Source organism: Schistocerca piceifrons, chromosome 10 (assembly GCF_021461385.2).
Source record: "Schistocerca piceifrons isolate TAMUIC-IGC-003096 chromosome 10, iqSchPice1.1, whole genome shotgun sequence".
Taxonomy (NCBI): domain Eukaryota; kingdom Metazoa; phylum Arthropoda; class Insecta; order Orthoptera; family Acrididae; genus Schistocerca; species Schistocerca piceifrons.
In genome coordinates, this window is record NC_060147.1 from 21,597,795 (window position 1) to 21,622,662 (window position 24,868).

Genomic DNA, 24,868 nt, shown 5'->3' on the forward strand with positions numbered 1-24,868 from the left:
TCCCTTTTGTTCCTATTTCTTTTTTCTTCATTTTTTTCTACTTTGATGTCCTTTAGATTGAGCATTGAGTTCTGAAACAGTGTTCTTTCTGTTTTATTGATTCTTCATGCCATTTATGGTGTTTCTTTCCCAGTTTTATCTTATTTCTGTGGTTCTTGCTATTGTTGTCTTCTTACTCCACTCGACAGATATGTCCAACTCGATATAAATGTCCAACAAAACAGTTATCTCCTCTTTGCCAGTACTTCCAACATTTTATGCACATTTTTTGAACAGCCCTTCATAGTTTCAGTTTTGAGATTTTTGAGCTGCACACAAAAATGCTTGCAATTTTTTATATTTTTGAATGACTTAAAAAGGTTTCCATTTCCAAAGTATAGATTTTTCCCCTTTCTCCACTCTTTTGAGTTCACGGTAACACTGTCAGCACACTATTATCTAAGGCTATTCTTTTTGGAAAAGGGTGTTACTTGTATTAGACTTTACAGTTAAACCAATAACACTAACAGAGGAACACTTGCAAGGGAAGTCTCTCAGCAGGAACAGGAATTCAGTGTTCCTTGAGCTGCAAAATCAAAAGCCACTTGAATCATACTATCGAATTAACAAAATGTGTGGGAGTACTGTACCATTGGCACGAATACTGAAACACAGGCTGATATACTGAAACAGACAGATGGTTAAAAATAACAGAATGCATTTTCATTATGAAAATTCTATTTCCTAATTCAGTGTCTACTGCAGAGTGTCCTAATAGAATCCGTTATTCTTCTTGCATATATTTTATATTTCCAGAATAAATAGGCTGCATGTATTTCATTGCTTTTTTGTGGGCTGACCATGCATTCAGTGTCTTTACCCACAAATGAATCGTTTACTCTTATTGTGTACTTGTGAACCCTCCAAAGATCACAAAACAGTACACACTTCTGGTTATTTGCAACACTGTCGTTAACAGTAGTCACAAAAAAAGATTTTAAATTTGTGATGTATGTATGGTGGAACACTGTCTTCAATAGCCTTTTGGACTTTCAGGCCAAAAGATTTTTCCTGAAGACAAATATACAGGTTTTTTAGGTGTCCATTCACTGAAAAGTCAACATCTATTGCATAATTATGAATTATATTGTGTGCACAATGGACCAAGGCATATGTTGGTCCCCCCTCCCCCCCCTTTTTAGACAATGTCACACCATAATTAGTTCATAATTAAAATCACTTTGATCAGTGTCCCAAATGCAGTGTGGCTGTATCGGGGAAACTTGCAGTTTTCTGGTTTACTTCTTTGACAAAACAGGCCGCAGACTGGTGAATACCTTTGCCTTCCTGTACATCTCTGGCTCTTACAAAAGCAGTGCTGTGTCTACAGCACATTCTGTATTCTTTCTTGAGACGTGCTATGAAAGGTGCAGAATATTTAAACTTTGTGGGCCCAATATCTCTTGCTCTTTGCATTGCCCAAAATTTCTGGGCCAATAATGGTCACATTTTCTTTCATTTCTCGTCAGACTGGGATAGTAAGTGTCGTTTTACCTCCAATTTTCTGACAACTGCCTTGTTTTCTCGAAATAGAAGTTCATTGTGTCTTTTTTCTCCACATGATCAAATATTACTCTGATGTTCGATGTGCTTTTTATAGATGGATGTCTCTTCAATAATGAGCTTTAGGTCACAACTTCACATAAACGTGTATGATGAACATCACAAACATGTTCAAGATGTTCTTCCAAAAATTTTGTTAAAATACTAATAGTACTGGATTTCTTTTCTGTTGAGGGTTCATAGTCACCAGAACTATTGACGAGTACTGTATCCGCCACTGCCACTAGCAATACTACCTTGAACACCATTATTGTCTGTAAAGCCGTTTTCTTCATCCACTATCCTATACAATGTAACTTCAGTTGTGCAATCAAATTAATATTTACGTTTCTAAATAATTAGATCCACAAAAAGCATTGCTAAAGTATCATAATGCTGTCCTATACCATCTTCCATTGCATAGTGTCTTCTTAACTTGGATGCCACAATATTTAAAATGTTCCAGACTATGGTTTTGCTCATTTTTGCTTTATGTGTATGACAAAGCTGACAAATGTCCTCTAAACACAACTACATGCCGAGGAAACTTATCAGATGGCTTATTAACCCCCATCCTCAAAGACTGCAAGTGCTGTTCTGTACAAATCAAGAGCAACACAATCACATGCTATTACAGGTGTGGTTAGGAGTGTGAGAGGCATCTGTGTACAAATGTTTAACACAAAGCCTAGTCCCTACACAGTGCTGGCTAGACTGACAGTGCCAATGCTGTTTTATGGCAGGTGGTCTGGTTGTCCACTAAATACAGTAGTGGATGTTATTTTGTGGCAGGTGGGCCGGTTGTCTATTAAATACAGTAGTGGAAATCAGTATATAGGCAGTGTTCATACAAAAGTAATAGTACAATGTCTGTAGCATATTTTGTCGAAGTTATTATGAAAGTAGTAGGTACATATAAGACAAATAGTCACAATAGAATTACACATTTTCTTTCATAACACCAATAACAAAACACTAGTTTTGCATTTCATGGATGGAAACTGATATACAGGTGTACTGCAGTATTATTGCATTGTTGGTACTTTGTACAACGTCAATTCTTCCTAAGTACCTCAAAAATTTTTTAAAACATTGATTTTGTCAAGGTTTATAGTTCTTGCAGTGAAACTGTCACCCACTCTTCTAGTATTGCACTTTTCAGCTCACATACGGTCTGAAATTGTCTTCAATTACAATAAACATGCCTTTCAAGGAATTTCCCAAAATTGTTAAGGCTTTCGTGGCCACTTGCTGACAAACTGCCTATTGGTTTCTGTCTCGGGTTCTTCGGCCGACATTGATCTGATGATTTTACTGACAGTTCGCCAGCCACTTGCGCTGGCGAAATGTCAGTAAAATCATCAGATGAACGTCGGCCGAAGAACCCGAGACAGAAGCCAATAGGCAGTTCGTCAATTTCCCACAGGTTTTCCATTGGGTTCACATCCAGGCTACATGCAGGCCAGGGCAAGACATCAACATTTTTATCTTCAAAACACTTTCTGGTTGTTGCTAAAACATGAACAGATGTAGCTCTTGCTGAAACATTTTACTTTTGTTCCCTAGGTCCTCATGCTTTCTAGTGAGCTGTGTCTCTAACACCTCAGTGTCCATGTGTGTTTGTGTTTGTGTTCAGCCAAGCAATGAGTGATTTACCTTTAGAGCAGAAGGCTGCCCAAATCATAATGCTTCTACTACCGAAACTGTTGCTCATTCTTACCTGCAGCTCTGTTCTCAGATCATGCCAGTAACACTGAAATGCATCCAGCCATGTAAATTAAACTACTTCTCATCACTGAAGATCATTTTATCCCATTCTGAGGTCCACAACACATGTTTTTCAACAAACTCCAATCTACCCTGTTTATGTTTGGGTGTTACAGGAGGTTTCTGCAGTCATTCCTAAAATATACGAAGTTTCTCATTTCACAAAATTTGTCATACACCTCTAGCTGCTACTGACAACTGTAAACCACCAAAAAGTTGAGAATAGCTGTTTGTGGCACTCGCTTTGTGGAAAAGGAACTGCTTTGATGCCTCGAACGATTTTCTACTTAGCCCATATTTTCGGTTCTGTCCATATGGTGCACCCAGTCTAACAAAATTATCAATCACTGCACCTGAACGGTTTGATTTCTTGGTGATTTGATGATTAGAGATTCCAATTTCTTTATACCCACTGATTTTTGATTTCTATCTCACAATAACTGTTTTCCGTACGGCATGTCACAATCAGGGTTTACGTACGTAACAGGCGCTGTCATTAATGGTGCCTGTTTCCTATGCGCAGTAAAGGCACATACGCACTCAGCTGACTGCCTTTATACTAAGTTCCACCTTCCACCACTTGAATGTTGAGGTCTTGTTGTATACTATATTACTGACACTAAATGCAAAATCATTTGACGGCATTTGTCGGTATACTGGATCTCGTACCTCTGAATATACAGAATATACACTAACAAAACTGACAAACTGCAGATTCCTGACTGAAAATAGAGGATGGTTCAAATGGCTCTGAGCACTATGGAACTTAACATCTATGTTCATCAGTCCCCTAGAACTTAGAACTACTTAAACCTCACCAACCTAAGGACATCACACACATCCATGCCCGAGGCAGGATTCGAACCTGCGACCGTAGCGGTCGCGCGGCTCCAGACTGAAGTGCCTAGAACCGCATGGCCATACAGGCCGGCGAAAATAGAGGAAAAAGAGGGCCTATGAACATGTGTCCAGAAATGCATCATTGCCACAGAATATGGTACTGACAAATGAAGGTTCCTCTGACCACATGCTGCATGTTCCTTGTCTGTTGCAGGCTGTATGATTGATGCAGCATACTGTAAGTATCAGAATGGTCCAGTATCCATTTCGATAACAAGGGGAGATGGTGTTTGTTTGTGTACGACTAATGTAGCGGGACTTTGAATTTCGCCGCGCTACACTCGTTCCCTCAGATATAAATTATACCATCGCAGCTGTATGAGCGCTCGATGGCAGAGAAAATATATAAACTTACTTATTAGCTAGTCGTGGTCGGATTAAGACGAAAAAACTCATTGATGTGCAGACGTATTGTGGAAGTTGGTATGAAATTCGGAGGATGGAAGTAGCAACATAAAATAAATTGCATTCAATACCAAGATGGTTTTGATTTGTATAAATTAGTGATTCCTGGACGACTGCAAAATTTCGGAGCAGCTACGACTTTTCGCGCAGAAATGAAACAGGCAATTTTTGGAGGACAAGACCTGGACGCCGCACAAGAGAAGACATGTTAACGTGGTAAAGAATGAATTCTTATCTACGCCATTTCCCCCTGTTAATCACATTTTGTTATTCTCTGCTCTCTTTCAAATAATTTTTGTAGTGGAAATTGTTTTGACTTTTGCTCAGAAACGCCACAAGGACCACCCCAACAATAGCTTTTCTGAATCACGAAGTCCGATAACTTTTCTGTAATACGAAGTCCGACTTGTATTTCATTCTTTCCCTTTTTCATGGTCATTAACAATTTTAGAAACCCCTTTTTATTCACGATTTCATCCCACATTTTCAACCTTTTCCTTTCTTCTCTTTTTCTTTTTTAATAACCACTACACTAAGCAGATGGAAACAATCAGGGGCAGCACGGTTATACAAAAAGAAGTACCCTCACAGACACATCACACAACATTTCGAGACTTTTCTGGTTATCTGTGTGATCGTGGGTCCTTTTAGACAGATGAATGTGCAGGGAAGTTGCTGGACTGTGCATACAACAGATGTGGAGGACCAGGTTCTACATGACACACCGCCTCTTGACTGCTTCCATCTGCTCGGCCATACACAAATACTACCTCGGCTTGTTTCTGACACGAATACAGGACCACCCTGCTGCTCACAGGATGCTGCATCGTTCACACAGCCTGCAATACACAAGGAACACACGGCACGTGGTCAGACGAACTTTCGCTTGTCAGCACCATCTACAGTGACAATGTTTCATTTCTGCATACACATTCAAACGACGTTTTTCCTCCATTTACAGTCAAGAATTCATCCCCGCAGTTTGTTAGTTTTATTAATGTTCACCCTGCATACGAGCCACAGCTATTCCAGCCAACAATGTATATTTCCCTACAAATATCCATGCCTTTGTACTGTTATTGGATAGATAAAAAAATGTACTCACCAAATGGCAGCAGAACACCCATTTAAAAGAACGTTATACTTATGCAAGCTTTTGGAGCCAGTGGCTCCTTCATCTGGCAGAAGGGGAAGGCAGAGGGGTGAAGGTAAAGTACTGGAGAGGTTTAGGAAAAGGGGTAGATTTTGGGAGTCACGTAGAACTGCGTGTCAAGAGATACTTACTGGACAGAATGAGGAGGACAGGTTTTACTTTATACTGACTTCCTCTGCTATAGCAATGGCACTGTCAGTCTAACTGGCACCATATAGGGGCATAGATGTGTGCACGTGCGTGTGTACTTTAGCTTGTCAAAAAATAGCTTCAGAAGCTAGCATGTTTTCCTTCTTTTGTTTCTGCCTACCGACAACTCAGTGCCTCTGCTTTTCAGCGAGTGGTCTCCTTTAACCCAACAGTACTTACATTCTAGAAGAACTCTCCCACAGATTTTTAGTTAACTCATTATCACTCTACTTTGTTGCCTATCCAGTCCACAAGCGCAGCCATTACCTGTCACGTTGAGTGAGACGCTGGGCAGCTGGGCCGAGACTTTGAGCTTGGGCAGCCGCGGGTCGTCTGTGATGAGACACTTGTCCAGGTTCACCTGCAGCGTCGTCGGGTGCAGCAAGTGCATCACCGAGCTCTTGTTGTTTTTGTCTATGACGTCTTTCCACGGTTCACCTGCCAGTGCCACCAGTATCTGAAACCGCAGATGGAAATGAGGATATACTTCAGTGTGTAAGCATTACACGGAACATACACGAGAAAAGCAGCCCAGTATCAACACTATCAGACTCAGTTATATAGCATCTTTCACAATGTTTGGACAATTTCAAATTTGAATACCAGACAAACTAATTGTGAAACAAAGCTGAGATTTTACACAAAAGGTACAATATTGATTAAAGTTAACTTATGAAATACTTCCCAAATGAGAAAATGCTGGTATGTTGATAGACACAAAAAAAAGGGGGAAAGACGAAAGGATGTGGGTTTTAAGGGAGAGGGTACAGAGTCATTCCAATCCCGGGAGCGGAAAGACTTACCTTAGGGGGTGTCTGTATATGTGTGTGTGTGTGTGTGTGTGTGTGTGTGTGTGTGTGTGTATCTACCAGCACTTTCCAGTTTGGTTAGTCACGGAATCTTTGTTTTTAATATATTTTTCCCTTCCCTCTATTATATTCTTATGAAATACTTCAGACAAATGACAACCATTCCTAGCTATACAACACTTGAGGCGTTTCACTCAGTTTTTGAACACATCTTTCATAACTGCTGGAGGAATCCTGGAAATTTCACCATTAATTGTGCGGATGATAATGTAGATCACATCGGAATGTGCGACGAGTGGACGCCACTAAAATCTTCAGCGTTTGAGCACATTTTCGTAATGAATGACAAGGGCTTGTCTGTAAATGACTACACCAACATTCAATGTTCTCTGGAGTTCAGACAGTTTTGCAAGGTCTGGTCGACTTTCAATTCAATGCGCTGGCAGTTTCGTGGAAGTGTCTCACCCAATTCAATATTGTTCCATGACCAGGAATTTGATTTCCCAACTAAATCTTGAAATGCTCAGGAATGGCACATTTCACGTGCACGACAGATTTCCCCTAGCAAAAATAGCACTCCACCATAAACACACAGTTGCTTCAACCAGTATGACTTGACTATTTACCTGTATACAGGATAAAACTTGACATTCCACACGACTAACAGACAGTGCCACCATCGCTGTATCTTGTTTTTAGCATGTGTTATTCAAATTTGAAATTGTCAAAACATTGTGAAACACACTGTAGAAAACTGTTTAAATCAGAAAATACTTTCAAAAATTCTAACATACAGTTGAAAATGCTCACCCTACAATACTATCCATATTTGCATAACTGTCAGACTGACTGTTTCAGTAACTTTGCGTGTGTTATTTTTGAAAATTTTTCCTTTTAAATATCCCTACAGATAAAAATCAAAAGCAGACAAGTCCAGCAAATGACACAGTTGCATAGCTGTTGAAGTGTAATGGGATGTGACACAACATTTTTAAGATGGCATGTCCCAGTTCCAACCTGCCCCAACAATAAATGATGTTCATGAAGTTTAGTAGTAAGGACTTTCCAGTGTGGGAGGTATTATTACGATACGTGCAGATAGGAGAATGGCTCGAACCCATCATTTTACAATGCGGAATGTTGAGCGAGTGTGTCTGCTGCTCTGTGGGCCCACTTGTTCCTAAGTGTCACACTTTGAAGGTGTTTAGAAGACAAGGAGGAAAGACAAAGAAGGAATGTCACGGCTACATCTACATCTGTATCTACATACATTCTCTGCAATCCACCATACGGTGTGTGGCGAAGGGTACCTCGTACCACAAGTAGCATCATCTCTCCCTGTTCCACTCCCGAACAGTACGAGGGAAAAATGACTGCCTATGTGTCTATGTATGAGCCCTAATCTCTCTTATCTTTGTGGTTTTTGCGCGAAATGTAAGTTGGCGGCAGTAAAATTGTACTGCAGTCAGCCTCAAATGTTGGTTCTCTAAATTTCCTCAGTAGCAATTCACGAAAAGAACGCCTCCTTTCCTCTAGAGACTCCCACCCGAGTTCCTGAAGCATTTCCGTAACACTCGCGTGATGATCAAACCTACCAGTAACAAATCTAGCAGCCTGCCTCTGAATTGCTTCTATGTCCTCCCTCGATCCGAACTGATAGGGATCCCAAACACTCGAGCAGTACTCAAGAATAGGTCGCATTAGTGTTTTATAAGCGGTCTCCTTTACAGATGAACCACATCTTCCCAAAATTCTACCAATGAACCGAAGACGACTAATCCGCCTTCCCCACGACTGCCATTACATGCTTGTCCCACTTCATATCGCTCTGCAATGTTACGCCCAAATATTTAATCGACGTGACTGTCGAGCGCTACACTACTAATGGAGTATTCAAACGTTACAGGATTCTTTCTCTTATTCATCTGCATTGATTTACATTTATCTATATTTAGAGTTAACTGCCATTCTTTACACCAATCACAAATCCTGTCCAAGTCATCTCGTATCCACCTACAGTCACTCAACGACGACACCTTCCTGTACACCACAGCATCATCAGCAAATAGCCGCACATTGCTGTCCACCCTATCCAAAAGATCATTTATGTAGATAGAAAACAACAGCGGACCTACCACACTTCCCTGGGGCACTCCAGATGATACCCTCCCCTCCGATGAACACACACTGGGCAACATGACATACGGACTGTCTGTCCAATTGGCTTGTGTTAATATATAGTTCTTGCCTTGATCCTGTCCATGCTACATATGTTTCAGACAACATGTCAACCCACTTAGTATACGAGACTGTGTCGTAAATGACAGTGTTGTTGCAAAAGAAAGGTTTAAAGCACAGTTGTTTATGACATTCAAATAGCGCAGAAGACAATTAATGCTCTCTTTTAGCACCTAACCAGGCCTCAGGAGTAGTCGTCCTGTTAAGTTGCTAGGAGGCACTGAAAAGCAGGTCCCCCTCAGCAAATATCAAGGAATGCGATCAAAGGTAATTTTAACACCAAATATAAGAGGGTTACATATTGCACACAGGAGATTTAACACCGATACCATACCACATTGTGGGTCCATCGCATTCTTTTATAAAAGCTATATAAAATGAGGCAGTAACTGAGGAGACATTGGTACATAGCTTCATCATGCTGGAAAAAAGCAGGACTGCCTTTGATGTTCCTCAAATAGAGAGAAGAATATTCAGCTAACAATTTAACTAACAGAAACCATACACCAAACCCCTGGGAACACCACAACCACTTCTAAAATATTGCTTGTCAACCTAAGCCCTTTTAGAGTGTAAGAGATCAGACAAGATACGGAAGGCTCAGAGAATTGTTCCAAATTTTGTCACGAGCTTGTTCAGTCAGCATGACAGCCTCACAGAGATGTTAGACCAAGTTCAGTAACAAACGCCACAAGAGGTGGTGTGTAGCATAGGGCTGTACTGTTAAAACTCTGAAAATCTCCATTGTACAAAAACTGAACCAAAATTTCACTTGATCCCACACATATATCAAAAAATAAACATAACAGTAAATTTAGAGATCTCTGATATTTTACAGAAGCTTATCAATGATTGTGCTCACCAAAGTTTCCTTGTAAATAGATAAAAGAAAAGGTGACTAAATAGTTGTGATACACAAGGTACCAACTAAAACACAGTATGGATGCGTTGCAGAGTGTAAATGTAGAAGCAGAAATAATAATAAGAAATTCTATTAAAAGCAATTTCAACTTGTTTTGGGCTTAATCCCACCTTCAAACAGTAGCTTATTTTTATACTGAAAATTTCAAGTTTTTCCCTTGTGCAAAGAAAGGAAACTTTTCTCCTAATTAATAAAGGATACTCATTGCAGATCATGCTGATACACAAAATTTCACAACTATGCATTGTGTACAGCTTTTTATTTAAGGGAAAAAATGGATTTTTGCACATATAAATATCACAAACCGTTAATGAATATTTTTGTGATTTATTTTTCTGTACGAGGCACAATTCAGCAGCACAAATTAACTTTATTAGCTAATTCACTTCCTTTCCTCTGTTTCTAAAAAGCTATTTATCTTCCCACTGTAAATATTTTTCCTATGTAATTTATCCAGGTTTTACTAAATGGTCTTACGATAATTAAATGATATTTTGTAGTAGAATTTTGAATTTAGGAGTGTCCCAGATAACGTACCACTGAAGCATACATCCGAATCTCAAGCAGCCACTTTCACTCGGGAGACATTCAAGAATATTTAGTTCAGTCTCTCAGTGTTCATTCCGATAAAGTTGCACAAAAATTTGTTACCTCTCCCGCAGTAAAATATTCTCCCTCTACTTCTTGAATATTTAATCTTGAGGGTATCTTCTTGAGTGCACTGTATACCACTTAACGGTTGAAAAAAATATGGAAACCCCGTGAAAAATGCATGCTCGAACATAAAAATGGATGCTTGACAAGACTACAAGTTGTGCTGTTTCATCTGATGAGGAACAGCACCCGTGCAATATTCTCGATACGATGCAAGTGTCAGTCATGGTCAGAATAACGTTCTGAGTAGTTGTGAGTGCATTACATCAGAGCCACATGACTCTGAAAGTGAACAAAATGTTGATGCTCATTTGGCAAGTGCTTCCGTAATCAAGCGAGCCGAAGTGATTGGTATTCAAGCAGCACTGCATCAAAGATATACAGGGTGTTACAAAAAGGTACGGCCAAACTTTCAGGAAACATTCCTCAGAAACAAATAAAGAAAAGATATGTGGACATGTGTCCAAAAAAGCTTAATTTCCATGTTAGAGCTCATTTTAGTTTCGTCAGTATGTACTGTACTTCCTCGATTCACCGCCAGTTGGCCCAATTGAAGGAAGGTAATGTTGACTTCGGTGCTTGTGTTGACATGCGACTCATTGCTCTACAGTACTAGCATCAAGCACATCAGTACGTAGCATCAACAGGTTACTGTTCATCACGAACGTCGTTTTGCAGTCAGTGCAATGTTTACAAATGCGGAGTTGGCAGATGCCCATTTGATGTATGGATTAGCACAGGGCAATAGCCGTGGTGCTGCACGTTTGTACCGAGACAGATTTCCAGAACGAAGGTGTCCCGACAGTAAGACGTTCGAAGCAATTGACCGGCGTCTTAGGGAGCATGGAACATTCCAGCCTATGACTTGAGACTGGGGAACACCTAGAATGACGAGGACAGCTGCAATGTACGAGGCAATTCTTCGTGCAGTTGACGATAACCCTAATGTCTGTATCAGAGAAGTTGCTGTTGTACAAGGTAACGTTGACCACGTCACGGTATGGAGAGTGCTACGGGAGAACCAGTTGTTTCCCTACCATGTACAGCGTGTGCAGGCACTATCAGCAGCTGATTGGCCTCCACGGGTACACTTCTGCGAATGGTTCATCCGACACTGTGTCAATCGTCATTCCAGTGCAAATGTTCTCTTTACAGATGAGGCTTCATTCCAACGTGATCAAATTGTAAATTTTCACAATCAACATGTGTGGGCTGACGAGAATCTGCACGCAATTGTGCAATCACGTCATCGACACAGATTTTCTGTGAACGTTTGGGCAGGCATTGTTGGTGACGTCTCGATTGGGTCCCATGTTCTTCCGCCTACGCTCAATGGAGCACGTTATCATGATTTCATACAGGATACTCTACCTGTGCTGCTAGAACATGTGCTTTTACAAGTACGACACAACATGTGGTTCATGCACGATGGAGCTCCTGCACATTTCAGTCGAAGTGTTCGTACACTTCTCAACAACAGATTCGGTGACCTTTGGATTGGTAGAGACTGACCAATTCCGTGGCCTCCACGCTCTCCTGACCTCAACCCTCTTGACTTTCATTTATGGGGGCATTTGGAAGCTCTTGTCTACGCAACCCCGGTACCAAATGTAGAGACTCTTCATGCTCATATGGTGGACGGCTGTGATACAATATGCCATTCTCCAGGGCTGTATCAGCGCATCAGGGATTCCATGCGACGGAGGGTGGATGCATGTATCCTCGCTAACGGAAGACATTTTGAACATTTCCTGTAACGAAGTGTTTACAGCCACGCTGGTACGTTCTGTTGCTGTGTGTCTCCAATCCATGAGTAATGTGATTTGAAGAGACATAATAAAATGAGGTCTAACATGGAAAGTAAGCATTTCCGGACACATATCCGCATAACATATTTTCTTTCTTTGTGTGTTAGGAATGTTTCTTGAAAGTTTGGCCATACCTTTTTGTAACACCCTGTATACTGTATAGAGGGAAAGAGGATAAACATCATCTGTTAAGTCACAATACGAACAAAAGTGTGGGTTGAATGATCATGACGGATGGTCACTGAAGAGAATTCTGATGAAAAATAAGAAGACGACAGCTGCAATCTGCAGAGCTGAATGTCACACTTACAAACCTTGTCAGCAGCAAAACAACATGAAGGGAATTCCAAATGTAATGAACTGCAGGGTGAGCTGTAATTCACCACCACTCACCAATTATGCAAATAGCCACAGCAGAAAAGCAAGATACCAGAACCATAAAACATGGACTATGGGGCAATGGAAGAATGTCATTTGTATGGATGAGTCTTGTTCCACATTGTTTCGAACTTGTGCAAAAGTTTACAACCCAAGAGTGAAACATGGCAGGGATTTGGTAACATTCAGGCAGCCATATCATGGTATTCCATGGGCCCCATGATTATAAGACTGCATTACTGCCAAGGATTGTGTGACCATTTTGGGTGAACAGGTCCACCTGATGCTACAATATTTGCTCCACAATGGTGATGATGTGTTCCAAGATGACAGAGCCCCTGTTCACACAGCTCGAATCGCCCAGGACTGGTTTTGTGAGCACAGTGATGAATTGTTGCATACCCACGGCCATCACAGTTACATGATTTGAATATTACTGAGACTTTGTGGTCTGATTTGGAGAGAAGGGCACACAATTGCTATCCACCTCCGCCATCATCACCTGACTTGCCACTATTTTACAGTGGGAATGGTGTAAGACAGCTTGAAAATCACAGAGGACTGTATTTATCCATTCTGAAACAACTGGAAGATGTTTTGAATGCCACCAGTTTTCCTACACTGTATTAGGGATGGTCTACAAATGCTAGATTGGAGAAAGCTTTTGACAATGTTGACTGGAATACTCTCTTTCAAATAATGAAGGTGGCAGGGGTAAAATACAGGGAGCGAAAGGCTATTTACAATTTGTACAGAAACCAGATGGCAGTTACAAGAGTCGAGGGACATGAAAGGGAAGCAGTGGTTGGGAAGGGAATGAGACAGGGTTGTAGCCTCTCCCCGATGTTATTCAATCTGTATATTGAGCAAGCAGTAAAAGAAACAAAAGAAAAATTCACAGTACGAATTAAAATCCATGGAGAAGAAATAAAAACTGAGGTTCGCTGATGACATCGTAATTCTGTCAGAGACAGCAAAGGACCTGGAAGAGCAGCTGAATGGAATGGACAGTGTCTTGAAAGAAGGATATCAGATGAACATCAACAAAACTAAAATGAGGATAATGGAATGTACTCTAATTAAGTCAGGTGATGCTGAGGGTATTAAATTAGGAAATGAGACACTTAAAGTAGTAAAGGAGTTTTGCTATTTGGGGAGCAAAATAACTGGTGACGGTCGAAGTAGAGAGGATATAAAATGAAGACTGGCAATTGCAAGGAAAGCGTTTCTGAAGAAGAGAAATTTGCTAACATCAAGTAGACATTTAAATGTCAGGAAGTCGTTTCTGAAAGTATTTGTATGGAGTGTAGCCATGTATGGAAGTGAAACATGGACGATAAACAGTTTGGACAAGAAGATAATAGAAGCTTTCGAAATGTGGTGCTACAGAAGAATGTTGAAGATTAGGTGGGTAGATTACATAACTAATGAGGAGGTATTGAATAGGATTGGGGAGAAAAAAAGTTTGTGGCACAACTTGACTAGAAGAAGGGATAGGTTGGTAGGGCATGTTCTGAGGCATCAAGGGATCACCAATTTAGTATTGGAGGGCAGCGTGTAGGGTAAAAATCGTAGAGGGAGACCGAGAGATGAATACACTAAGCAGATTCAGAAGGATGTAGGTTGCAGTAGGTACTGGGAGATGATGAAGCTTGCACAGAATAGAGTAGCATGGAGAGCTGCATCAAACCAGTCTCAGGACTGAAGACCATAACAACAACATTAGGCATGGTAATGCGTTTTGTTTTTTTGGTTTTCATATTTTTGTCCACCCCTGTAGGTCTAACATACGACACTAACGCCACTTTTAAGCCCTTTGGAATTTGCCTGGTAACTGAACAGACCATTCCACAGAGCCTACTATGAAACAACTGCATCTACAAAGAAGGGAATAGAAGCTTCTGAAATGTAGTGTTACAAAAGAATACTGATGGTCAGATGGGTACCTTGGATAAGTGATTAAGTAAAGCAATGGATAGGGAAGAAAAGAAGTTAATAGCACAATAGGAGTAAAAGAAGGGATTGTTTGACAGCACACATCCTGAGGGGTCAAAGATAGTCACTTTGGTGAGGGGGGGAGGGAATGTATCTCAATTAAGCAGTTTCAAGTGGATGTAGGATGCAACAGTTATACAGAGATGAAGCTACAGGTACATATTACACTACCAAGGAGAGCTGCAACAAAACCTACTTTCCGAGTTAAGACCACAACACCACATCATTGCCGTAACAGATTGCTCAATTTATTGTTAACATTAAAGGAAACACTGCTTTACCTGCACATCCTTCAGCTCTATTTTAAATTTGTCGTAGCTTTGCGAGAGGATGGCCTGCATTATTTCTTCCTCGGCTGTGCCCTGGGAATGCAGCTCTTGAACCGTCTGCTTGGATGACGGGTCCCGTGTGATAGACGCCATAGTGAAGCTACCGAGGTCAAGTACCAGCAAGTCTTCATTTCTACAACAAAGAATTTAGTCAGGCCACATGAACTGTTTCAAGTTTCATAACTGCCAACTAAATAACTCAAATAGTCAATCAATTAAAAAGTAATAAAAGTAATAACTACTTCTCCAATAAACAAACACTAGGATTTTCGCTCAGCACACACACACACACACACACACACACACACACGCGCACACACACACGCGCGCGCGCGCGCGCGCGCGCGCGCGCGCGCCAAACACCTGGACCGATTTTAACCAAATTTGGCATAGAGACACCAGACCTTATAAGTATCAGTACTGTATGCTTTTAACCTCCTAGCTCCAATAGGAACAAAATTACAGGTAAAAACATATTTCTTCCAGCCCCTGGCATATTGACTGCCCTGTACGACATTCATGTTGTGTGGTAATTGTATTGGCCTACCAAATCAACCTGCTTTGTGGGGCAGCCTATATGTCAGGGGCAAGAAAAGGCTTTCTGGGCCCGAACATGTTGGCTGTCCTTCACGACAGGCATTTTGTGTTGGAATAGTATCGGCCTGTTTTATCGGCCCACTTTGCGTCAGGGGAAAGTAAATGATTTTTCAAACTTGTCATGCGTAGCCTGCCCTGCACGAGGGCTGTGGAAAGGTATTGCCGTGGCAATGGGCAACATGTGCCAATGAATATAGCCGAGATGCATAGAGGAGGAAATGAGGGAATGGACAGAGAAGGGAGGAATTGGGGACACATGAGGCAGGTGGAAGTTGAGAAAGAGGTCGAGGAGGAGGAGGAGGATATAGTTAGAAGGCAGGGGCAGGATATGGTCAGTGGGAGTGGGGTAGGATCTGGTTGGAGGGAGGTGCAGGAAGACATGGCCAGAATAGAGGGTGGAGGAAATAGACAAAGAGAGGGGGAGAAAAAGATGGGCATTAGAAGTGGGAGAATAAAGTGGACAGGGAGGAAGAGGTGGAGGCATAGAGAGCAGCATTCAATACATGTGTCGAACACACACGCAGGCAAAGCCCTAATACAGTACTACAATAAAAGGGAACAATTTTCTAAGATTACGCTTTAAAGTTACAATTAATTTTAAATAATTAAACTGGGGGTTCTTGGTGAACCACTGTATATCGTATAAACTAAGAAAAAAAAAACTTTTTTGCTTTGTCTCACAGAACTTTACTTCCATAGAGCCTATGTTTCGGGTTGTAATCCAGTTTTCCAGTAAACGAATCAGCTCTGTCCATTACCATTGGACAAGAGCCACACTTTACTCGCATTTAGTGAGCTGGAGCATAATTTCTCTGTGCTTTTTGAAGAAAACTGTTACAAAGTGGGATGTGTCAGTGATATATGAAGGATTTTACTCTCTTAAGAAAATACAGGGATGTTAAGAGTCGAGGACAAATAAGAGGGAGCAAAAGGATGGAGCAGAGGAAACACAAGGTGTGGCAGTCTATATTCTTACCTGCGTGTAGCCATCATACAGGGGGAAGAAGATGGGGAGGGGAGGAATTCACCAACATATTGCAAATAAGTGTTGACTGCCAGTTCCATTCAGTACGAGGTCTCATACGAATGTCCTTTACAAATATAACAATAATCAAGAATTACAGGTAATTTTACTGGCTTATTTCTGAGTAGATGTAGATGAAGATGAAATGGGAGATATGATACTGCATGAAGAGTTTGACAGATACTGAAAGATCTGAGTCGAAACAAGACCCCGAGAGTAGACAACATTCCATTAGAACTACTGACGGCCTTGGGAGAGCCAGTCTTGACGAAACTCTACCACCTGGTGAGCAAGATGTATGAGACAGGCGAAATACCCTCAGACTTCAAGAAGAATATAATAATTCCAATCCCAAAGAAAGCAGGTGTTGACAGATGTGAAAATTACCAAACTATCAGTTTAATAAGTCAAAGCTGCAAAATACTAACGCGAATTCCTTACGGACGAATGGAAAAACTGTTAGAAGCTGACTTCAGGGAAGATCAGTTAGGATTCCGTAGAAATATTGGAACACGTGAGGCAATACTGACCCTACGACTTACTTAAAGAAAGATTAAGGAAAGGCAAACCTACATTTCTAGCATTTGTAGATTTAGAGAAAGCTTTTGACAATGTTGACTGGAATACTCTCTTTCAAATTCTGAAGGTGGCAGGGGTAAAATACAGGGAGCGAAAGGCTATTTACAATTTGTACAGAAACCAGATGGCAGTTATAAGAGTCGAGGGACATGAAAGGGAAGCAGTTGTTGGGAAGGGAGTGAGACAGGGTTGTAGCCTATCCCCGATGCTATTCAATCTTTATATTGAGCAAGCAGTGAAGGAAACAAAAGAAAAATTCGGAGTAGGTATTAAAATCCATGGAGAAATAATAAAACCTTTGAGGTTCACCGATGACATTGTAATTCTGTCAGAGACAGCAAAGGACTTGGAAGAGCAGTGGAATGGAATGGACAGTGTCTTGAAAGGAGGATATAAGATGAACATCAACAAAAGCAAAACGAGAATAATGAAATGTCGTCCAATTAAGTCGGGTGATGCTGAGGGAATTAGATTAGGAAATGAGACACTTAAAGTAGTAAAGGAGTTTTGCTATTTAGGGAGTAAAATAACTGATGATGGTCGAAGTAGAGAGGATATAAAATGTAGACTGGCAATGGCAAGGAAAGCGTTTCTGTAGAAGAGAAATTTGTTAACATCGAATATAGATTTAAGTGTCAGGAAATCGTTTCTGAAAGTATTTGTATGGAGTGTGGCCATGTATGGAAGTGAAACATGGACGATAAATAGTTTGGACAAGAAGAGAATAGAAGCTTTCGAAATGTGGTGCTACAGAATAATGCTGAAGATTAGATGTGTAGATCACATAACTAATGAGGAGGTAGTGAATAGGATTGGGGAGAAGAGAAGTTTGTGGCACAACTTGACTAGAAGAAGGGATCGGTTGGTAGGACATGTTCTGAGGCATCAAGGGATCACCAATTTAGTATTGGAGGGCAGCGTGGAGGGTAAAAATCGTAGAGGGAGACCAAGAGATGAATACACTAAGCAGATTCAGAAGGATGTAGGCTGCAGTAGGTACTGGGAGATGAAGCTGGCACAGGTCAGAGTAGCATGGAGAACCGCATCAAACCAGTCTAAAGACTGAAGACCACAACAACATCAACAACAACAACATTTCTGAGTTAAAGAGGAAATTGAGCACAGAGAGATACCAATGCCTTTTTTATCGATGTCTGCTGTCTGTGGGCCGAAACACAAAGAAAGCAATTGCTGCTGCTGTTAGTACTGCATTTGTAGCATTACTCAGTACCACAATTGTAACATTACTCAACAAGGATGTGGCAGGCGCAACACTCACCCCCTATATGTACCACTGTAAGGGATGAGAATGTACGATGCCATGAAGTCCACCTTGAGATCGAGAACGGTGTGCTTCTCAATGGCATACTGCAGACCCGTGGCTGACATCTCCTTCAGCTCTGACAGTCGAGACTCGGCTGCAGCCTGCAATCTGGAGGAAAAACAGTAATAAGTTTGTGTTTGGCATAAAGTCTACAATGTGAACTATATTCTAACTTCTGTTTAATTTCACAGCTCACATTCCTCCATTCTGAAAAACATCTTGTACATGTTACAAGCACGATGTTGTGAAACAAAGAGTTATTGTCAAATATTAAGACTTAGTCCTCAGACTATATGCATAAGATTTTTGTATTGCAACCATTCAGTACAGGAATCCATCCACCACTATCTGTCAGTACAAGGTTCATTCAGAAGGTAAAGAACATTTTGTTTCGGCATGTGGCGCATCCAACCACCACCACCACCACCACCACCACCACCACCACCGTCCGCAGCTCGTGGTCGTGCGGTAGTGTTCTCGCTTCCCGCGCCCGGATTTCCGGGTTCGATTCCCGTCGGGGTCAGGGATTTTCTCTGCCTCGTGATGACTGGGTGTTGTGTGATGTCCTTAGGTTAATTAGGTTTAAGTAGTTCTAAGTTCTAGGGGACTGATGACCATAGATGTTAAGTCCTATAGTGCTCAGAGCCATTTGAACCACCACCACCACCAACCGACCAATGACCTCAGTACTCATCCGCTTCAGTTTGGCAGCAGCTACAATCCAGTACCGTTACATACTGCTTAGCTATGGGACATTAAAATGTGAGTGAACTGACAGTCTCGCTAAGTGTGAGGTGTGCAGTGTCATCCACTTTTTAAACATGCAAAAACCGCAGCCCACTAAAATTTGCAGACAGACTTGCTTATGGTGCACACTGCTTCATTCGTGTAGACTGTATGGTCTGCACTTAAGTTTCTATCCTTGGTGGTTTGGGTCAGGAGATGATAAGTCACTGAATCAGTCTGGCTCTATTTATACCCTTTACGGGTTTAATTTACCAAAACAGTGAAACACTTATGTTTTCATTTCCAAGCAATAAGCCAAATACTAATTTTCAAATAGCCAGCTTTTAAAATGCTTTCATAGTGAATTATTTTCATAAAACATTTCACCCCCTTAGCAGTTGAATTTCCAAAAACAGTGAAATGCATTTTTTTTTTTTTTACTTTAATAGAGAAGGCAAATAGAAATTTTTGTTGATGTAGCATTAAAAATATTTTATTATTTCTTTATCAATGATTCATTTTTAAAAAATTTTCACCCACTATTTCACCTCCATTTGGTTAAATTTCCAAAAATGCTGAAACACACATTTCTTCATTTCTGATGAGAAATCAAATACCAATTTTTGTAGGTCTAACTTAAAAATTGCCTCAATAGCGACATCTTTCAAAAAAACCTTTCACCCCCATTTCACCACATTCGGGGTGGAATTTTCAAAAATTCCCTCTTAAATGGCACCTACAGTATAAGAGCAACACCCTCTGCAAATTTCAAATTTCTATCCTTAGTAGTTTGGACTGGGTAATGGTGAGTGAGTGAACCAGTCAGTCAGTCAGTCAGTCAGTCAGTCGGGACCAACTGAGGTTTATGGTAATGTGATGAAGTAAGCATCAGATCAGAAGAGGTGTGTCATGCTTAATGGCAAACGGAAGAATTTTCACGACAAATATTGCTTGAGCTGGCCCTCAGTGATGACTGACAGACTCTAAGTAAGGACTGAAATAAAAATGTAAGACAGACATTTCACAATTAGTGGACCGCACTCATTTTTTCCAGACAGTTCAAGAACTGTGTCGTATGCGATTGTCGGTGCAGATTTGATGTATAAAAAATGTGTGTGCCGGGTGGGTTTGTCGAATTCTGTTGGATGAACACAAAAACAAATGAATGACAGTTACATTGACATTTCTCAGTCACTAAGAAAAGGATGGTGGTGTATTTTTAAATCACATTGTCACTTGTGATGAGACTTTGATATCACATTTCACACAAGAAACAAAGTGCCAATCAGTGGAATGGCATCATTCGCAATTGTCAATGAAACGAAAAAAGCAAAACTAATGTCGAGCACCAGAAAGATTAATGGTACGGTGTTTTGGGATCGGAAGCGTGTCCTGCTCATCAACTACATGCCTCAAGGTGGGACCATAAAGGCAGTGGCCTATTGTCAGCTGCTTCAATGAGTTCACCACATGATTAAAAACAAAAAGCGTGGAATGCTAACCAGTGCAGTCTCCTCCTTCACAATAATGCACATCCATGTTCATCATGATTGACACAAGACTTGCTTCAGCAGTTTCATTGGGAAATGTTTTAACATTCACCATACAGTCTGGATTTAGCCCCAAGTGATTATCACCTATTCCCCAAACTGAGAGATTTTTTGAGTGGACAATGCTACAGAAGAGGCGACGAATTTAAAGAAACTGTTAATAAGTGGTTCAACAACTTGGCAGCAACTTAGTATGCCGAAGGCACAGAAAAGCTGACAAAATGGTATAAAAAATAGCCTAAATTTGGATGGTGACTATGTTGAAAAGTAGCTTGAGTACCAAATTGTATGTAAAATACTGTTTTGTTTAATTATATAAACAGAAGTTTCTGTAGAAAAAAATGTTCTTTACTTTCCAAATGACCTTCATACTTCTGTTCGTAGCCAGTGTCTATCTTGGTACAAAAACTGAGGCAATGAGAGCTAGTAAAGTTACTGCAAGAAATACAGAGCAAGCAATTTTATAACTTACGGGTGTTTATGAATTCCAGTACAATTCATACTATTAATCTTGGGACCACACTGTGCAGATCTCCAGATACAAAGGAAAGAAACCATGTACTGGCTACTGACAGGGAACGTAGAGAAAAAGCAAGTAATAGATGGAGAGGTACTGCATAGAGGCAATGGACAAGGAATTGGTACAAATACATGTACTTGTTGCACAAAATCAAACAATGAAAAGTCCACATTTATGAGACTTTGACAGCTAGGAAACTAGAAGTTTATTGTTAAATGTGATCGCCTGCTATGACAGTGGGTACATGTGCGCGAGGAGTTGTATGATAGCTAAAATTCTAACCATCTAGTATTAAAGGTGTGTCTGCTGTTCAATGCCTCATCTATGTAGTGGCTGCTGTCATTTCCAAAGGTTGAAGAGTTAAGTACGGTGAAGCACTTAGGTCTCAAAAAAGGTCAGTTATGCTTCATCTCTATGCGTAGACCCTTCTGTTAGGGTCCTTTTTTTCCTTTTTCCATAGGGTGGGTGTTTGGAGACTGTATATTTTTTGTTTCATTTTTCACGTAATCAACCCCCCGTACCCACCGCCCTCCCCAGCCCTCTGCACAGACACATTTGTTACACAATAACAATAGTAATGCAATATACTGAGACTGAAGTGATGAATGAAAAGTTTTACTTAGGCCAGGATTACAATTGGGCTCTCCTGCTCACTAGGCAGATGGGCTAACCACTATGCCCCTCCAGCACAGTGGCTTTCCAATACTGCACAATGAACACTAGCACGCCTCACTCCTCAAAGCATATTCCCATTCATGCCTCAGCCACTTGGTATGCCCCCTAAACTCCAACAACATTGAAGAGGCTCTCCAACTATATTCGAATAGCAGCTCACTGTGAAACAAAACGGGTGAGGCTGCCCGACACCTTGGTATAGGTGCTTTAATCAAATGAAATTTCTCACCCAATCCTGTTAAGTCTCCCTCGTCCGGGGGTTCTGGGTGACTTTTCTGAACTCTACCCCTTTTCCTAAACCTCTCCAAATTTTCTTCTGCCACAGCTTTGTGAGTAGATCTCTTTATCTATCAATTACATTACATACGGTTACAAAGACCTTTTCAGGTCTCGTCATAGATGTCTGAGACTTGACAAGGTCTCTGTAACCGTATAGTTTCATTTTATTAAAGTACCTATGACTGGGTTTCAGACTGGATCCTTTGCTTCATTTAATACTGAGATGCTACCCCAATAACAGCTGTAGAGCCTCTGCAATGTTGTTTCAAATTAGGGGGAATATCAAATAGGCTGAGGTGTGAATGGGAATTTGGACTGAGAAGGAAAGCGTGCTAGGGTACTCAGTGCAGCTGTGCAAAGCCACTGTGCCGGGATGGTGTAGCAGTCAGCACATCTACGAGGTGCATTCAAGTTCTAAGGCCTCCGATTTTTTTTTCTAATTAACTACTCACCCGAAATCGATGAAACTGGCATTACTTCTCGACATAATCGCCCTGCAGACGTACACATTTTTCACAATGCTGACGCCATGATTCCATGGCAGCGGCGAAGGTTTCTTTAGGAGTCTGTTTTGACCACTGGAAAATCGCTGAGGCAATAGCAGCACGGCTGGTGAATGTGCGGCCACGGACAGTGTCTTTCATTGTTGGAAAAAGCCAAAAGTCACTAGCAGCCAGGTCAGGTGAGTAGGGAGCATGAGGTATCACTTCAAAGTTGTTATCACGAAGAAACTGTTGCGTAACATTAGCTCGATGTGCGGGTGCGTTGTCTCGGTGAAACAGCACACGCGCAGCCCTTCCCGGACGTTTTTGTTGCAGTGCAGGAAGGAATTTGTTCTTCAAAACATTTTCGTTGGATGCACCTGTTACCGTAGTGCCCTTTGGAACGCAATGGGTAAGGATTACGCCCTCGCTGTCCCAGAACATGGACACCATTTTTTCAGCACTGGCGGTTACCCGAAATTTTTTTGGTGGCGGTGAATCTGTGTGCTTCCACTTCTCGATTGAAAAATGGCATCCACGTATCATCCATTATCACAACCGACGAAAAGAAAGTCCCATTCGTGCTGTTGTTGCGCGTCAACATTGCTCGGCAACATGCCACATGGGCAGCCGTGTGGTCGTCCGTCAGCACCACCTGAATGACACTTTTCGCATTTTCAGGTCATCATCCAGGATTGTGTGCACAGAACCCACAGAAATGCCAACTCTGGAGGCGATCTGTTGAACAGTCATTTGGCGATCCCCCAAAACAATTCTCTCCACTTTCTCGATCGTGTGCGAGCCCGAGGTTGTTTCGGTTTGTTGTCACACGATGTTCTGCCTTCATTAAACTGTTGCTCCCAGGAACGCACTTTCGACACATCCATAACTCCATCACCACATGTCTCCTTCAATTGTCGATGAATTTCAATTGGTTTCACACCACGCAAATTCAGAAAACAAATGATTGCACGCTGTTCAAGTAAGGAAAACATCGCCATTTTAAGTATTTAAAACAGTTCTCATTCCTCCCGCTGGCGGTAAAATTCCATCTGCCATACGGTGCTGCCATCTCTGGGACGTATTGACAACGAACGCGGCCTCATTTTAAAATAATGCGCATGTTTCTATCTCTTTCCAGTCCGGAGAAAAAAAATCGGAGGCCTTAGAACTTGAATGCACCTCATACCTAGTGAGCAGGAGTCCCAGGATTGAATCCCAGTCTTTGTACAAATTTTTGTTTGTCATTTCAGTCAGAATACACACATCATAGATGTCTGAGACTTAGATAGGTCTCTGCAACCATATAGTTTCATTTAATAGTAATGCACATTATAAATTTGATAGCTTTTGTTTGAAGGCATATGTTAAAAGCGAGGAACTGATGCCCGTCTTCTTATTTCTTAGAATATACGAGATGAAGAGCCAGCACACTCCGACTGTGATGAGGAGTAGGGGCAGCTTCTACGTGCTTCATAAAATCCATACACCTGACAATCTTTGACAGCCCATTGTAGCCAATTACTGTATGCCCGGGAAAGGAATTTCTGCTCTTGTCAAAACAATTCCAACAATTGCCCAGAGCCTAGCATCTAATATCAAAGATACTAAGCACTTCCTTCGCTGACTCTTCACCACTCCCACCCCTTTACGTCCTGGATCCCTACTCGTCACTGATTATATCACCTCTTATGAACCACATCTTTCATGGCCACGGCCTTGCTGCTATCTAATACTCTCTCTCATTATAATGTAAACAGACAGATAAAAAAATCTACTCACCAAGCGCCAGCAGGTGCGCGCGCACGCATAAGCTTTCGGAGACAGTGGCTCCATCTTATGGCAGAAGAGTTGAAGGGGAAGGAAGAGGGGTGAAGGAAAAGGACTGGAGAGGTTTAGGGTAAAGGCTACAGTTTAGAAGTCACCCAGAACCTCAGGTCAGGGGAGACTTACCGGATAGGAAAAACTGATTGTTGGGGACAGC

At 41.3% G+C, this 24,868-nt stretch overlaps 1 protein-coding gene across 1 annotated transcript in view; it reads right to left on the reverse strand.

Moving 5' to 3' along the window:
- Positions 1-24,868, reverse strand: part of LOC124719041 (vacuolar protein sorting-associated protein 13) — a 447,369-nt gene that overhangs the window by 366,750 nt on the left and 55,751 nt on the right. The window contains exons 13-15 of the mRNA XM_047244711.1: positions 18,608-18,760; positions 15,081-15,261; positions 6,263-6,452 (exon numbers count right to left, since the gene is read on the reverse strand). Coding sequence (XP_047100667.1) covers positions 6,263-6,452; positions 15,081-15,261; positions 18,608-18,760 — 524 coding nt within the window. The remainder of the gene's footprint in view (positions 1-6,262; positions 6,453-15,080; positions 15,262-18,607; positions 18,761-24,868) is intronic.